This window comes from Zonotrichia leucophrys, chromosome 2 (genome assembly GCF_028769735.1).
Source record: "Zonotrichia leucophrys gambelii isolate GWCS_2022_RI chromosome 2, RI_Zleu_2.0, whole genome shotgun sequence".
In the NCBI taxonomy this organism is placed as follows: Eukaryota; Metazoa; Chordata; class Aves; order Passeriformes; family Passerellidae; genus Zonotrichia; species Zonotrichia leucophrys.
This window is the reverse complement of record NC_088171.1, coordinates 100,547,964-100,565,833: the sequence shown is the minus strand read 5'-3', so window position 1 is coordinate 100,565,833 and position 17,870 is coordinate 100,547,964. Positions and strand designations below refer to the sequence as shown.

Here is a 17,870-nt window from a genome sequence, read left to right as displayed (position 1 = left end):
GGGGAAAGGAAAAAGGGGGGACACCATCAGACACACCCCTACGGCAGGGGATGGAATGTGTTTTCACATCAAAAATTGTTTTTTTCTGGTGGTTTTTGTTTGTTTTTTTTCTCCCCTAGGAATACAGGCCAAATTTCTTTAGGTTTCAGAAATAGAACTCTCTGGTCCATTTTGCAAGTAATTTATGTAGCCAATCATGATCTAGGAAGCCCAAACCAGCTGTCATTTAAAGTCAGGCACATGTGAGTTGTTCATACATATTGCTGAGTTGCTCATATGTTGATTCAAGCCTTCTTGAAACACCAAAGAAATTTTAGGTGAATCAAGAAGACAATCCATCATAGTACTTGTTTTCAAGGTTTCTTCAGTAGGAAATGTGATTTATCACCATTCTTTCCTCTAGAGAAAAAAAAAACCAGGGAGTTTTTGCAACTGGCAAGCATGAAAGAATAATAATAAAAAAAGAATAAAATTAGAAAACAGTCCAATCTATAAAATCCATTTGATCAATCAAGTTCAATTTATCATTCTTGCACTTACAGTACTGAATCCATGTGAATAAATGAATTATCATAATTTAAGGAAAAGATCATGAAACATTGAAATGTTTCAGCTCAAATTTTGAAACATTTGAGGTGTTAACAAACAGATTTCAAGAAAAAAGCCTTGTTCTAAAATTAAAACCAGAATCTGTTAGCAGACATAGACCAAAAAATGATTAGTTTGTTTAAGCTGTTCTAGTGATCTGTTTGGACAACAGAAACATTCACAGGTGACGAATAATCACACACTGTCAGAAACAAGATAAAACTATTTAGGATAAACAAGTCAGAAGCAACAAAGAGACTAAATCTTATAAATATGAACATGACAGAAGAAATAAATGGACAACTCCTTGAAAAAAAACTTAGATATATTTTTTAAAAATGGATAGTATTTTACAATCTCTAGGTTCACAGAACACTTAAACATTTTGATGATTTCAATGACATTTAAAAAGGCTTGTGTGAGTTATAGCCTGGGGTTTAGGATTTATTAGAGAGTCAGATCAGACACGCTGGGGAGTGTCATTTCTCTGTGTTTTCAGGCAGCAAGTACAGTGAACAGTACCTGAAAATTGGATGATTGTGTTTGGTTTCTTTTGAGATTTTCTCTAAGCTTTCAACAGGCAAATGAAAGAAGGCAAGGTCTTGATTTGATTACTTGATCTTTGTGTTGGGCTTCCCTGACCAGCCTTAGGAAGGGGGAGACAAAAAACCCCCACTTAGGATAATATGAAATGTGCCTTTGTTTACATGTAAGATTATGTCTTGTGAAACAAGGAATTAACCAGACCACAAATTACATGCAAACCTCAGCAGCCATATAACCATATGCTGTCTGCTTCCTAACCAGCTCTCCTCAGCCAAGAGTGAGGACAGAAACCTAAATTTTCCTCTATACAGGAAATGTACTCCTTGGGATTATAATTTTTTACACTGAGTTTAAAAGAAGGCTAAAATAGATTTGCAGAATTATTATAAATTTGCTTTTTGCTGGCTACTATGTCAATAATATGGTGGGACATATTACATAATAAGTAAAAGTAACAGAGATGTGCTCATTTCACTGGACTTCAGATGTTAAATTCAAACCTGAGAACGAATAAATCAATCTTTTGCTGTGTTTGCATCCCATGTATCACTGTGCTATGTAAACTAAAGAGTTTACAAAGACCTGGTGCCTCCCACTGGTCTGACACAGACATAATCTAAAAGTAATAATCCCCATGAAATTTGGTGTTAAATGCTTCAGTTTCCTTCTCTCTCCCTGCACATTTCCCAGTTCCCTCCTTCCTCCAAAATGTACAAATTGTTTCTGAAATAACAACTTCAAAGCAGCAATGCACACAGCTTTGAGGTAAGAACTGGAGTCTTAAGAGTGGCAATGACTGATCTTTTGAGCTGCATTCAGCACTGCACTGAAATGAAGCTGCTTTTCAGCTATTTTTCTATTAAAGGAAGGGGTAATGAGTGCCCTGGTCCCCAGTTGTTCTCTGAGTACCTCTCAGGTAACTCACTACAGGTGGCTACCACTTGTTCCTTCTATTCTACCAGAAGGAAAAAGCAGCGTAAAAGGAGACCCCAGGAGCCTCTCCTCTCCTCTTCAGGAGAACAGCAGGCAGATGTGTGGAGCTGGGCACTGTGACACACCACCTACACTGGCTTGGTGCCAGCAAGTCTTCTCAGGATTCTGCATCCTCCCCATCGCAGGCAGCATGAATAATAGAAACCAGCACCCGTCCTTTAGCACTTAGCAGGGAACACTTCTCTCTTTCAGCTGGTTTGTGGGGTTTTTGTGACAGCAATTCCATCAAGCAGAGTGCAATGAGAGCAGTGAAAAAGCAAGTGTGTGCAAGCAGTGATGGAAGCACAGTACAGCCTCTCTGCCTCTGAAAGAATGAAAAAAGTAAAAGCACGCGAAGCAACAGCATCCAAAATTACTGCTTATCTGCTTACTATCAATATTCCAACCCACCTAATTCACTTGTAGTGCTCATCTGGTGTCTCACATCTACCTAACTGGAATGTTTTAATCATCCTGAATTAACTTCTAAGGACACTTTATCAGATCACTCAGTCACGCCATATGATGCTACTTGCTGAGAACCACATGACTTGCAAAACCAAAACCAATCACATTTGGGAGATGGATAAAGAAACCAGGAAGATTCTTCAGTGGTCAGTCAAAACCAGGAAATCCAAGTACATTACAGATTTTTAAAGTTACTTCTTCAAAAGAAAAAAAATATGGTTATGAATGTATGGATTACAAAATATTGTTTGAATTTAAACAAATGAGGATATCTCAGAATTCTTAGAAATGAAAGGCAAAAGAAGAAGCAGACAGACACACATAGAAAGACAGATCTGAACATTTCCCTTTAGCTGGTCACTGGCATATTCAGTTTTATATTCTTAAAACTAGAACTTTTGGCACATCTGAAAGTAGCAATACTTTTTGAAAACATAAGTTTGCCTGTTTATGCTTCTATCTGAGGCCCTGGGGGCCCTGCAGCTTTCAGGGGAGTAAAATCTGATGCCATGTACATATGTAATGTGAATCCCAGCAGACAGCTGTAGTAGCTGCACCACACACCACGAGTGTAAGGTTTCACGAAAAGGCTCGAGCTGCATTAACAGCTTGTCACCACCTCTGACAGCAGAGCCTGTTCCTTCCCCCCCTTCCATCCCTGCTCATCAGCTGCCCTCCTCAGCCAGCTCTCTGATCATCTGATCAGATAGTAGGCAGGTTACAATCACTAAAAGAGCAGAAGAACAACCTGGTAAAAACTATTAGAAGTATTTGTTCCTGGGTTACAGGAGTTTAACACAATCCTCTTGTGAATAAATGAGCAGGACTGACACAGAGAAGGGGAGAATCACATGCTTAGAGGGGAGCCTGGGGAGGAAGGGAGCAGTGAGAGTCCCTCCTCCCCTCTCAACACTGGCAAGCTGTTTCCCTGGCTCAGTCAGAACACAGAGCCATGTTCACAGATATGTCACTTGTGAACTGTGTTCCCATATTACATAAATGCTGTATTTTTAAGGTAAAACTTCTATGTGGTCTTTCTGGTTCACAATATGCCAGCATTTCAGTCAGATGATGCCTTTCTGTGGGGAAAATAACCAGATGAGGCTAAAGGATGCATGGAAAAACTGAGGATGCGAACTCTGCTAAGTCCTAGATGAGATGTTTCTATCTGTAACTCAGAGGAAGGAGGGGAGGTGGTACATGGATTTATTTGGAGACTTTTTTGAGACTCACCTAGGGAAAATTAGATAAGAGCTAGCTATCTTCTCTGCCAACAAACCTTTGAGGCTGATGTTGAATATTTCCAATGTCAATGATGGAAATTTTGGGACTGATCATCCAGGAAATGTTAGTGTATAATGAGGAAGGAATGAATTCTTTTCTGGCTACTAGGCTATCTGACATTGCAGTATCCAAAGGGAGCAGGTTCATACAGCTGCTGCATGTCCTAACTAATGGCTTACAAACAAGAGGAAACCTGAAAATTTATATTAGATAGTTGATGAAGGGTCACCTTTTGGATCCTCTGTACCAGCTATTACCAGCAAACCTATTTGTTCTAACAAGTAAAGAAGGCAGGTTTAGCCTTTTTGTTGGTGAATGTTTTTGATTTCAAACCTCAGAAAGCTTTTGCCATAAAGACACTGTAGAATTGGCAGTTTCTTTCTAGATCAATATACATAGGGATATTTCATTTAATCTAGAAAGGTAGATGAGTTCAAAGCTAGTTTTAGGATCCTGGTGAGAAATGAAGCACTGCAAAAGATGGTCAAAAAAGTGAGTGCAAAGACACAGAAGTCAGATTTATCAATAATAAATCAGACTTGAAGGTGATGCTGAACTCTGCAATCATTTTAAGAGTCTGGAATAGCTCTCAAAATAACCTTATTTTGTTTATTAATTTAAGCAGAATTGCAGCATTCTGGTGAATACACTCTGTATTTCAGGTGAAATGCAGATGTTTCCTGCTCCTAGGCATCCTTTTATGGCAAGGGAAATGTATGTATTAATAACTAATTTATCTATTTTTTTATTTTCACTGACCATATCTTGGAAGAATCCCTTCAAGTTTCTTTCTTAGATGGGAATTCAACAAACAGATGGAACAAATTTCACAATAAGCACAACAACCACGTCAGGTGGTGCAGCACATTTTACCTGACAAGTCAAAACTGTAAGACATGCTAAGTGGCCGTATTGCTGTAAAAAAAAGAAACAAACATAACAAAAAAAGAAAATGATTCAGCTCTTAGAAAAGCAGAAGGATAACAAAAACAAAATATTAACTCTGCTTGAGACATTTTGGACTCTCTTGCTTAAATCCAAAATGTGTCAGACATACAACTGCTTCACTGTAGTAACGCTCAAAATCTGAAAACTACAGTAGCATAAACGGGACTTGCAAACAGAGCAATTACATTACTAGTAAATTATGATTTTTGGAATTCAATAAATCAAATATCAAAACAAGAGACAAATATCTAAAAAATCTATTACTCTAACATAAAATCACCACGAAAGAGCAACAGGAAAAAGGGAAAGAGAGAGAGAGGAGAGAGAAAGAGCTGGAAAAAAAATTGAAAGCACAAAACCACATTTCACACAAGTTTCAGTGACCTGAAATAAAGATATTTCTAATTTTTTTAAGCATAATCTCCAATGATTACAATTAAACTAATAAAGAGAGACACCCAAGCTAAGCTTGCGCAGTAGAGCAATCCTCCTTGAAGAGGATGGAAAAAAAGGCCACACAAAATCTGATTTGTGCTGATTCCCGTTCTTTTTAAAAACCTTAGGTGCACTTAGCCTTTAAAATGCATCCATAATATTATTCTCTTCTTCCTGGGCCTCTGATGATTTTATTGTTAGATAAGAAAGTGGTCAGATGTTCCTCGTTTCTGGAAAGACCTATCCATATTTCCAATTAAACACTGTATTCAGAGGGCAGACCCTCAAAATATTCTTCAACTGAAAACAAAATTTCAGTGCACTAATCCAGATAAATAGGCCAAGCCTAATGACAAGAATGTGCAAAAATGCATCAAAATTGAAATCAGCTTATGTGTTTTACTTGACAGGTGATCAATCTGCAAGCTGGTAGAAAGGGCCTGTCAGACACACATACCACCATTGCCCCAAAAGATGTTTATAAAAAGGTTGCACTGGGACAAGTTTTGCTCATGAGAATAATTTAAAGTGCTGCATGCAGTAGGTGGCTGACTCAGAGCTAAATTTGGGAGTCAGGGAGTTTTTTTCTGTATTCATTAACTAGAAATTATGCATAGGTAATAGCTACAGTAACAGTGCCAAAATTTCTGTCCATACTTAGCATAAAGGCACATACTTAAAGCAGAAGGTGTTTATCACCTGATGCTGAGACATTGATAAAACCTGCACATGAAACAAAGTTTTCTGCAAGCTCCATTAGCTCCACTTGCCTGAGTCACAAACCCATGGTTTTAATTAAAAGCAGATGTACCTCAAGGCTGTGCTTGTCTCCATGGCTTACAATGATAATTTTATGGGGTCCTTTGAAAGCTCACTCCAACTCCTCTACGCAAACCTCTCCCTTTGTGAGCACAGTTCAACTCCATTTCTAAAGAAGGTTTAGACTGAGACTGGCCAGGGTAGAGAAGATCTTACCTGTACCATGTGTGATGCAGAGAGAGGGACAGAGCCTGTGGCTGCTGGGGAACACATGCCATAGGTACAGCCTTATCAGACATGAGCAACTGCAAGAGTGCAGCCCCCACTCACCCCAACAGCCAAGTGCAGTTGGGCTCTTGACTGTATAAACTGAGCAAAAAGGAGTTTGGACATGTGAAACACACCTTATGCTCCTGAATACATCACTGTAATGTGCTATTTTTTTCCTCCTTTTTGATAGCAACAAATATTTCTGTCCAGATGGTGCAAGTGTCCTACATGGTGTTTCTACTTAGATTTATAATCCTTAAAACTCATTACCTTACATGTTGTTACACTAAATTACATCCAGTGGTCATTTAAACTGTATGGCAGATCTATTTGTGCCATACTGAATGCCACTAATGTTACTCTGTTCCCAAACTGCACAAGCACATTCTTTTTTAAAAGGAACTTAAGGTGTAATAATCATTCCACTTGTGAGAAAGAATGAAACCTCATATGTCAACATAAGGAAAATTATCTTAAGGCCTTTGGTCTTTTTAGTTCTTCATGCTAGCAACTAATATATACTTGGACAAAAAACTTGCATGCATCTACTTTTACCTTCCATTAATGTGGCATTTAATTCAGTCAATTCACTGGACTTGACAGGAATTACCCCAGTTCCAAAACACAAACATTTAATGCTCTAACAAAAAGGGAAGAATAAGTGGAAGACAGGTATCCTTCATTGGAAGTAATGCCTTGAAATCAGTCCAGAAGTCCTAAGCAGTAGTAGTTCAAAATTAAACATCAGTTTTAGAAACTGTTTGCTAACAGGGTTTGATGCCATTTATATCAGTTAGAAATTGTAAAGATTTATTAGATCATATTTTCTGCCCCTGAGACAACACGGTAGTTCCCAGATGCACAACATATAAAACACTGAAACTGAATGTCTGAAAGAAAAGTAAGGAATCATTCCACATTCCTACAAGCTTCCTACATTTGGAAAAAAAGTCTAGGCCTGTGAGAAATGTTAATTGATACAGTGAACATAAACTGAATCCAAACCAGAAACTGGAAGGCCCAAAAAACCAATATTTGAAGCATTGTTCTTTTACAAACACAGGCAAGCATTCCCCAAACTCCATTAAGCACTTCAAAAACAATGCAACAAAGCAAGACTGATGGAATTGGTTTTCTCCAGAAACAACGGGTTGTCACAATCCACTTGAATCTGGACCAGTGCCTTTGGGCACATGTGGCAAGAACAAATATCTTTCAAAAAGCAGTGACAGAGAGTACGTACATGGATTTTTGACAGTTTTCAGGCATAAGAGTCTACATTTGCTCTTTAAAAATTTAGCTACTTCAATTTTTCTGATACACATAAATACAGTACACTTAAAGCAATCTAAGTCACTACGTAAGCCTGTATTTGTCATGCTTTTGCCATCAGAACCACTGAACTAATAATGCAAATCGGTGACTATGCTGCATCGCATAGTATTTGCATCATTTCATAGAGGTTTGCTGAAAATACACTGCAGGAATGAAATGCTTTGCAGGGCAAGTCTGAATTATTTTCCCATGAAAAGACCGACAAACATGTTTTCCTTAACTTGGAAAAGGAAGCAAAGATTTAGATACAAAATAAATGCAACAGATTCAGTAAACACAATAAAAGCCAATTTTAAATTAAAATAAATAATTTGATGATGCTAACAACAGGAAACAAAGAGAATAAATTAATTAAAAATCAACATGTAAAGAATACTTGCAGATAGTCAAGACATACTGCACTAGAGACAAGCAATACCTGTTCCATTCTCAGCAAATCTAACATAGACTGTCATGTGCAACAAGCAATACAATACCATTCCACTTATCTAATACACTAAAAACCTGAATGGAATTAAGGTAAACCATTCAGTTTCATATTTTAAAATATAACTAAGCACAAAGATTGCACAGCCCTAGAAAAGTCTGTAAGTTATTTCTTTTTCTGAAGGATTAATTTTATCTTTGGTGACATCTGCACAGATGTGGCTAAAATTGCTGCTTCCTGTGTGGCAAGTGTTCTGTGGATGCTGCAGGTAAAATCTGGCCATGTGCTTACCCAGCCTGCTCCGCCTTATCTCATCAGGGGAGACTGGACGCAACTTCCTCTCTGCCTTGATCTCCTCCAGGATCCTCTCATGGAGGCTGCGCGGCCGCGGCGGCGTTGGTTTCAGTTTCCTTGCTGAGGCCTTGGGATACAGAGATAATCATACTGACATTAAAAAGTGCATCCTTGAAAGTAGATTTCACACTCTTTTGGAAAAAAAAATGTGGAATGCTGTGATATGATTTTACATATACTCAATTTCAAACCTCAGCATAAATTGAAAGAGGGTTTTATGCATTGTGGTTCCCTAGGGATAAAGGGCTGCTGGCAATAACAGCTGTTAATTGGGATGTGCAACATACTACACATTGTTCTTTTAAGCGATCCTGTTCTATGTACAAAAGACAATATTTTTGAAAGCCCTGGCAGAAAATATGATGTTTAGGTATTTGCTGGGATCAAACATGCTTTGAAAAGCCACTGTTTTGTATGGAATGAAGGCCGCTGGATTACGTACAGGATTTAGTGGAGGTCGTGATCGGATGAAATCCAGGATTATTTCATGGGCACTCTTTTTTAATCGAGGTGGGATGTCACCGTTGACCTGGAAAGGAGAAAGTGAAATATATATTGCTGTGTTTCACATTTATATTCATGCAGATGAGATCAACTGGAAACTCACAACAACCCTGAGAGTGCTGCAGTGTTCTGACACCTGCACCAGACATAAAACCCCACCAGTCCTGAGTGGAGCAACAATCCTCATGCAGAGCACAGGCAAGCAGAAAAAAAGGTACTTAGCAGCTTTTCAGTTTTGCTGATGGCTGCAAAATAACTCCAACTGCAGCAGCTTTAAGCAGCAATATTGAGGATTTTGAAGTAATGAAATCAAACATCAAGGCTGCAATTGTGTCTATGGGAGAAGTAGGTTTTCTCACTGTAAATCACATATTTCTGCAGCAGAGGGGCTGGGTGAGGGTTGTTTGCTTTTTTTGTTTTCTCCAGAAACACTTAGACATTTAGATGTAAGACCATATACAAGACATCACAGGGAAGAGTCATCAATTGACTATAAGTACAGGATTTAAAGAAGGCAATGGAAGCTTTTATATCATATGAAGAATGTATAAATTGTAAACTGGGAATTAGTGTATGCTTAAAGAAACCCCACCTGTCAGGTTCAGTTGTCACAGAGCACAGTGCCCAAGCACGCTGTCAGGGACAAGAGATCATCCTATGTCATATATATCCTTCTGCCACCTCCTCTTACTGCACAGTAGCTAGCCATCAGCCCTGTCCTCCAATTTGACACAAATTTCAATGACACTGTATTGCTTAGACCCAGTATTCCATATTTCAGACTTCTTTTTTCTTTTTTAAGGGTCAGTTGCCTCTTTTTGTTTTTTGTGGGACTGTATTCATCCAGACTCTGTAGCCAGAAAACCTATGTAAAGACACATATCTGGTTTTGGCAAATAACATGCCCTTCTGCTAACCAGAAGGATTGCTGCTATCACAAAAAAGGGTTTAAATGCCCATAAGGTCACCTGAATATGATCCCTAATTGAACTTCACCAATGCCAAGCAGCTTCCATACAAGCTCTGCTCACCTCAGGCATGCCCGGTGTCCAGGCTGAGGCTGAGTGACAGTCTCCTTGAGAAGATTCATCCCTTGTCCTCTAAGAAATCAGATGCAGAATCCCTCCTGGGGAACATTTAATTGCTTTCCTGAGGACTCTATCTGGAGATATCCTACCCCAGACACGCTCCAAACTCTATTTGTTCCACCCTCCTTAGTTTCTGTAGAGTGAATTTCATGTTGCTTGGCAAAGAATTCCAAGCTGCTAAACTCTGCAACATGCATCATCTTCTTAAAAAAAGTGCAGAAAAATTAAAATGGAAAAGGTTTATACTAAAGCATGATTTGACATTTCCTGATGAGGAGAATACTATTTTAAGGGATGTGATTGATTTCTTCTGTTCAAAGACTGAGCAGTTTTTTGAGGCCAGCATGCCCTGGAAGATGGTTAATGAAATGAGAAGTGTCTCTTCCCTGAGCTACTGTTCATCAGATGTCAAAGTTGATGGCTGAAGTTGAGAATTATTAGCATCAGAACAGCCGTTTTGTAAACCGATAATCTCTGCTGGAGCCTTGGGGAACAACCTCTGTGTGACAATAGTCAATAAATAATACATGGCTCTGAGCCTTTCACCTCAGGGCACTCCAGGCCCTGACTTAATGCCACCAGGGTATAATTAGTATCAGTATTACCATCTGATTGGAAAAAGAGAAATGTAGGATTTGCTTAAGTGATTTTCCACAGGATACATGGGGAGCTGGTGGCCAAGCAAGTGGATGCTTTGCAGCCAAGAAGCCAAGAGCAGCAGCATCAGTGGCAGAATCCACCTTTTTGTACTTGGCACCCAAACAAGATACTGACATGAAAGATACTGCAAGGAAACTTTTATCCTCTCTGTTCAGACTAGATTTATTTATTTACTCAAACTAACTCTCTCTGTAGTGAGCAACTTCAAATGCATCCTTTACTTTTACTTAATTAAAATTCATGGCTCTTGATTAAAGTCTCAATCAAAGACATTGCACAGATGCAGCCATGATATCCAGGCTGCAGGGGGAAAAAACCCCACCAAAACACCAACGAAAAAGTTTGTTTGTTTGTTTTTTTTCTTCTCTACATAACAGGCTGGCCCCAACTACAAACCAGTATTTGAATAAAGTAGAGCTACCCTAAGCCTTCATGTGTGTAAAACAGTTTTTGTACAACAGTATGCATTAAAACAGACAGTGTGAAGAAAGCTTAACCAATTATTATAAATATCAAACATAAATGTAGAGATCTAAACAGCTAATGCACAGAAAAATTAGCATGTCATAATCTACCAATAACCTGCTACCATCACATTTTAATATATAAATACGGATTTGCAATTTAAAAAATAATGGCAAATGGTACTTAACTACCTCTGGTTGAAGCTCAAAGCTTTAAAAATAGTGATCCCAAGCAGGAAGTACATTGCTGATAACTTTCACAAAAAGTAACATCACCTACCATTGACACTCAATTATCTTAGCCATTTATCTGTTCAGCTATAAAAGGTGTCAGCAATAAGTAGGAGAGAGCTATCTTTAAATAACAGTCAATGGGAAACTGATATTGTTGTACTATCTAGAAATTTTCATTTAAAAGGAAATTGCATGGGCACTGAAACAGCGGGGACACACTACATCATTTCCAGAACAACTCACAATAAAGTTCAGTGGTGAATTAAATTATTTTAAGTAGATCTCTATTTACCAGCTTGCATTATGCAAACACTATAGTGTTTTAGTCAACACAGTTGTTACACAGTATTTTGACACCCCACAGCAAGCTGAAGCAGCAATGTCCAAAAATGAAGCGCTCTGGTATTTCCCATCATGAGGCACTGTACTCACACTGCTGTTCCTGCACATCTATTGCAGAAACAAGTTTTTGATACCACAGGGTAACCACAGAGTCCCTCCTCTGAATACCCCTAAAGCATGACTAGGAACTGCAAAGCTCCCTGCTCTGCCTAGGATGACTCCTACACTTGTCATGTGATGAAGATGTAAAATAAAAAGCACAGTTCCCCTGCTGAAAGCAACTCACCACAACCAAGTCAGACTTGTGTGTATGGGAACAACAAACTCTAAAATGTCCAGCTGGATAAAGTGGTCAAAGTCCTGTGCACAGCAAAGCTCATATTCTCTATGTCCTGCTTGAAGCATATAACTCATGCTTATGAAAATACTGTCTGTGCACAGCTGTTACTGCAATTAACCTAAGTACTCTAAGATGATAAATACTGCAAAGAAGTAAATGAAAAAAAAACCCAACCAAAATGAAAAAAACCCATGCCACAGGATTCCAGCTTAGATATTCAAATTACTGGATATTTTTGATAATAATGGCTTCAACCTGTATGTTTAAATTCCCCTTCTGCAACATGGCAAATACCACTGCATTACAGGTACTTGTGAAGAGCTTGAATATGATGACAAGAGTGCTCTTACCTATAAAGAGTGCAACTGTGATGTAATGTAATGCTGAGTTTGGATAGGGCATAAATTTGGACAGGCACGAATTGAGCAGGTAACACAAGAGGCATCAGCTACTGTTCAGTAAGCACTGCTCAAGAAATACAGTGAATGGTGCATAGCTTGGAGGGAGGTGGAGACAGGTAGAAAGCAGAGCTCATTATGAAGCACTCTGAAATTAAAAACTGCAGCTCAACACATACAAATAATAAAGAAAAATTAAACCTAAAAGAGTAATTTAATTCTTACATTTCTTAATTTCCAGGTGTTGACTGTACCAATGACCACAGCTTTTAGCTTTTGTGGGAGTGGGTGCTCCATAGGTGAGGAAAGCTATTAAATCTCTCTAAGGTAGATACTTAAAGTTTATAAAATTCCAGACTGAAACCTATCTTGCTATCACAACAATTGCAGCAATGAGGACACTTGCCTCAGGACAGAAAGATGACAAATCTGAAATTATTTTCAGATGTACTGAAATAGAAATGCCAACGACACCGAAACAAATGAAACCAGTTATTTACCAAAAGCCCAGAATTTGACATTTTACATCTTCAAAACATTTTGAATATTTGCACTATAACAATGGGTGAGAACAGGAAGCTCCAGTTACTGCTGTCTGCTAGCACAACAATCTGATACATTAAAATATGGCCTAACAGGAACATCTGTTCCTTCCTTAATTTCTATGCAGAACACTGAGCAGTCAGCGACAGATCAAGCTACTCTTTTAAGCACAGCATCACATTAACAAAAAGAACAGTAAAGATTCCATGTTGCATTTCATTTATTTAAAGAAATTACTTATTACTTTGGAAATTTACTTAACCTTTTGGTATCATTAGTAGGATACATGTCCTCACAAGCTACCAAGTCTAAACTACCACCCATAAATTTAAAGCAAAATTACTTTTAACACAAATTTTGCGGAACTATTTTGAATGATAGAAAGAAACATAATCCATCTTTCCTAGACTTCCTTAAAATTCAGATTTGGGATCCTTTTCTCCTCTTCTCAAGAACCACTAGGCTTTCTGCTGATGGGAATCCATACAATCAACTTCAACCTGCAGCAGCCAGTTAGAAGATGCATCTATGCAATGTAACTAAACTTGTAATTCTGTGTGAATCCTTCAGGTTCCACATGTTCCATGTCAAGCTGCACTCTCATTGTTGAACATGCTTTTACACAATCTTCAAGCAGACCCTGCAGCAGAACCCAAGTTACTGAGTTTAAGGTTTCCAGCAAGGAAGTAGTGATTTTTCTAACACAATGTCATCACTTGTCAGACTAAGCCAGCAGTTGCATCACAGACAGCCTTACAGGTACTGTACCTGCAGCTGATTGCAATCACATTTATTCCCAGAGTTCACTTTGGACACTCTATCTAGAAGACAAGATAGCAGGCCAAAAATAGCTGCTTCCAGGGATTTTGTACAGAGCCAGAGTCTGGATAAGCAGAGCAGCAGCTGTGCCCCCAAGATGTACCACATAATGAAGGAAATCTCTTCTGAAGAGGCAGGAGCTTGCTTAGCAGCAGCTGAATTAAAAGCTGGTCTGACAAAAGCAAAATTAGATGACCCAGGGCTTCCCATTCAAACAAAACTACTGTTCTGATTGCACACAGAAATTGAGGTCCTGAGGGGACTGGTCCTCTTTTGCAGAGGGTAGTAGGAACACTTAGCTCAGTTCCCTGAATTGTTAGGGGAAAGACAGACAACATCATTACCCGGGTGTGCATTTTACTCTATTGATTTAACATTTAAGCAACATCTGCTGCAGAAAATAAATACAATCAGATAGGCTAAATCCAGATCTCGATTAGGAAAGTATTTTCAGTTCAAACATAAAAAGCATTTATACTACACACTTTCTGCCTCTCTCATCTGTCTCCCTCACCCCCACCCTCCCCTCTGATTTTTTCTGTGTGGAATCACAGCTCCCTCACTGTGGGAAGATTTGTCAGGAAAGAAATACATCTGAATACTGAATATTCTAAGACAATGCTTCCATTGTAACTAATGCCAGGTGAAGATAAGTAAGTGTAAGGTATAAGTATTGATGTTGACCAAATACACGCCGTTGACAAAGGGATTTACAATGTCCTACCAGGGATAAGACACTCTTCAGATCAGTTGCTAGATGATCAGGAAGAAGATCTTAATATTGAAAAGAATATAACCCAAAAGGACAGAAAGAACAGGGAGACACCAGTGAATGGGTTCTGATAAAAAGAGTGCCTCAAGTCAATTTTACAAGCACTTTTATGAGATCTAGGGAGAGGAGACCCATGAACATTCTCTAGCTTGCTGTGGCATAGTCTTGATTAGAAAGCAATAAGAAAATATGCTGAAAATAACTGAGCTCAACTTCTACAAATGGAATATTTAACTTTTTTTTAACATAGACTATTCCTTGAAAATTTGTAATAGATCATAGTAAAGTAAGTTTACAAACACTGTGATACAGGCAGTTTTCAACCACTGCAGGTTTTCCTTTCCCATCCCAGTATCATTCATGGCAGCACTTTACATTCTGGAACTCCAAAAATTATGTTGTAGCTCAAGATAAATGTACTGCTAATAAGAAAAGTCTAAAACAATCTCTCATTGGAAAGCATGACAGGACTTCTGAGATGACTCTTAAAGTGATCATAAACCCAACACAAGTGATTTGTTCAAGCTTATGATAGGCAGATATGTCTTTCAGAATTTTAAATGGAAAACAAAGTACACTACATGTGTTGGTTTCATGTTCTCTCCTCAATGCACTGCACAAATTTATGATGCCATATAAGCCCCATGAACATTAGTATCTATAAGAAATAATAATTTCAAGATTCTCAGAAGAAAAAAAAAGTCAGAAAGAAGATAAAAAAAGGAAAACAACATTTCAGGCTTGAAAAGCTCCAGTGACTCTCTTGACTTACCATGACCTTCCTTAAGGTGTAGCGTTTGGATCTGATGTCATCCATCAGCATCTCATAGGGAGTGAGCTGATATTCTATGGGCAGTGGGTTGTACTGACGCTCCTGGACTTTCTTCAGTTTAACCCCATTCCGTAAATCTCTCATCACCTGCACCCAAAAACGGGCCTGAAGACAAAAGACACAGAAGTTTTAATTCATACCTTACCCTTGAATACCATCTCACATTAAAACAAAGTTTCCTTCCAGGACACCACCAAATATTTACAGCTGTACTATTTTATTTTTAACACATCAACCAAATCCCATTTTATTTTATATAAGCTTATTTTTAACACTCATGAACAAAATAAAACTTTGTTGCAACTCAGCAGGAGTGCTGGGTCCCACCTCAAGTATGGAAAGAGGATCTGAAATTCTCATATCTTACATCTAAATTCCCATTTCTAGTATACTGCAAGCACATAATCAAAGTTTTTTGACCTATAGCTGATACTGTGTGAATTAAAACAGGGACTGAATCTGAAACTTTGTTACCCAGGACTCTTCTGTAAAATATCCTCAAAAGTTTTTCTTTAAACGGAAATTTTGGAATGGACTCCCAAGTCCTAAGATCTTGCACTAGAAAAACTCAACTTATTTTGCTCTGCCTGTAAGAGTACCTCACACTGACACCTCCCTCTCATTTTCTGTGAAGCAGAATGGCTGGAGAGAAGAAAGAACAGGTGGTGGATTGAAGACTGGAAAGTAAAATATAGTACATTTTAAGAACTTTGTAATATTGCTCTATGAATTGGCAAGAACAGTACCTAGAAAATAAATTAAGTTACTTTCTGCTTAAGAGTTTCCCTGCTGCCTTTTTCTTTCATCTCTAGAGAAATTCAGCTGGTGTCTCTGTCTACTGCCTGACTGCCCCTCTGAAGGGCAGTCAGCATGGTACCTGTCTAAATGTCCAGTCTGAAAACTGCAAAAGCTTCTCCATTAAAACAGCTTAAGGAAAAATATATTGCTTGGATACTTGCACTGTTTCATCTGTCTGCAAAGGGAAGCTGGGATTTCATTTAGTTCTAACTTGTAGTGGGTTACTATTAATACATATACTTAAAAAACCCTAGAGACTGATTTGAGCACAGTATCATGGAATGGTTTGGGTAGAAAATACCTTAAAGCTCATCTAGTTCCAGCCCCCCTGCACTGGGCAGGGGCACCTTTCACTAGGTTGCTGAAACTGTTCCTGTGCCTCACCACCTCCATTATAAAGAATTTTACCTAATATCTACTCTAAACCTCTTTCAGAGTAAAGCCATTCCATCTTGTCCTTTCACTAAATGTCCTTATAAAAAGTCCCTCTCCAGCTCCCTTGGAGGCTTCCTTTACTGGAAGGCTGCTCTGAGGTCTTCCTGGAGCCTTCTCTGGGCTGAACAACCCCAGCTCTCTCAGCCTGTTTCCATAGAGAGGTGCTTCAGCCCTCTGAGCATCTTTTTGGTGTCCCCTGGCCTCAATCCAACAGGTCCACATGATTCTTCTGTTGGGAACTACAGACACTCTTTCAAGTGGGGACTCATGAGGGCAGAGGTAATAATGCCTTAGTTAAGCTTTATAAAGAAAAAGAAACTGCCAGTAGTGATGCTGAATCACTATTCCATTGTTGTCTTACCCAGTCAGCATTTTTCAGTTCATCGAGATCCGTGCTGGAATCATCACTTGCCTCTTTGTCCATTTCCTGGATCTTCTTCAGGTTCTGGCAATGAAAAGGAAACGAGTCAATAAATGAACAGTGGCATTAACTCTCAAGTAAAATTGAAGCTTAATTTTTAATCTCTTGTATAATGTAGTTTGGGTATTCTGCTGAATGTTTTATTATTTGAATAGCAATACTGTAAAAGTAACTTGGAACACTATTTTAATATATTTCTCTCCCTTGGAAAGTTCATCTTAAATACTGGGAACAAATGTTAAGTTTTGAGTATGAAAGTACTTCAGATAATAATATGCTGGAGATAAAACTACACATTAAAATGTTTATATCCCTAAATCTTTATATGCACAGAAAAAAAATCTTAACCACTTATTAGGTCTGTTAAGCTACAAAACAGAAAATATTACCAGCTTGATAAGGATCCATTCATACCAAAATTAATGCTTGTTGAATTCAAGGCAGCTCATTTTTGTAGAAGGAGAAATAAACTATGAGAAACATTGAATAGTGCCAGAATTGTGCATATATAAATATATATATTATAATTAATTAGTCTGTATAACATGGGTATAGATTCTGAAATATCCATAATAAAATCATGTGAGGCAGAGAAACTGATCTTTCAAAGATGACAACTGCTACTTATTAACAAGATCAGATCACACAAATATGGAAAAGATGGAGTGTAAAGGGGCAAAAAAACCCTTTCATACCAACAATATGAAAAACTATTAAAAGTTACAGCAGACCATAGAATAGGCAAGCTTGAACACAGAAGGCTGTGGCTTTACACAAATTTTCTTATACACATCAACACCTGTTTATTCAAAGGGCTTTTTTTTTTTTTTTTTT

The 17,870-nt window shown here is 38.2% G+C and overlaps 1 protein-coding gene across 5 annotated transcripts in view; it reads right to left on the bottom strand.

Moving 5' to 3' along the window:
* Window positions 1–17,870, bottom strand: part of SPIRE1 (spire type actin nucleation factor 1) — a 128,776-nt gene that overhangs the window by 22,997 nt on the left and 87,909 nt on the right. For 3 of the 5 annotated variants that reach the window (XM_064705808.1, XM_064705812.1, XM_064705809.1), the window contains exons 5-9: window positions 16,977–17,060; window positions 15,323–15,487; window positions 8,829–8,915; window positions 8,324–8,453; window positions 4,732–4,773 (exon numbers count right to left, since the gene is read on the bottom strand). In XM_064705808.1, coding sequence (XP_064561878.1) covers window positions 4,732–4,773; window positions 8,324–8,453; window positions 8,829–8,915; window positions 15,323–15,487; window positions 16,977–17,060 — 508 coding nt within the window. The remainder of the gene's footprint in view (window positions 1–4,731; window positions 4,774–8,323; window positions 8,454–8,828; window positions 8,916–15,322; window positions 15,488–16,976; window positions 17,061–17,870) is intronic. The other 2 variants (XM_064705810.1, XM_064705811.1) reach the window with 1 other exon arrangement.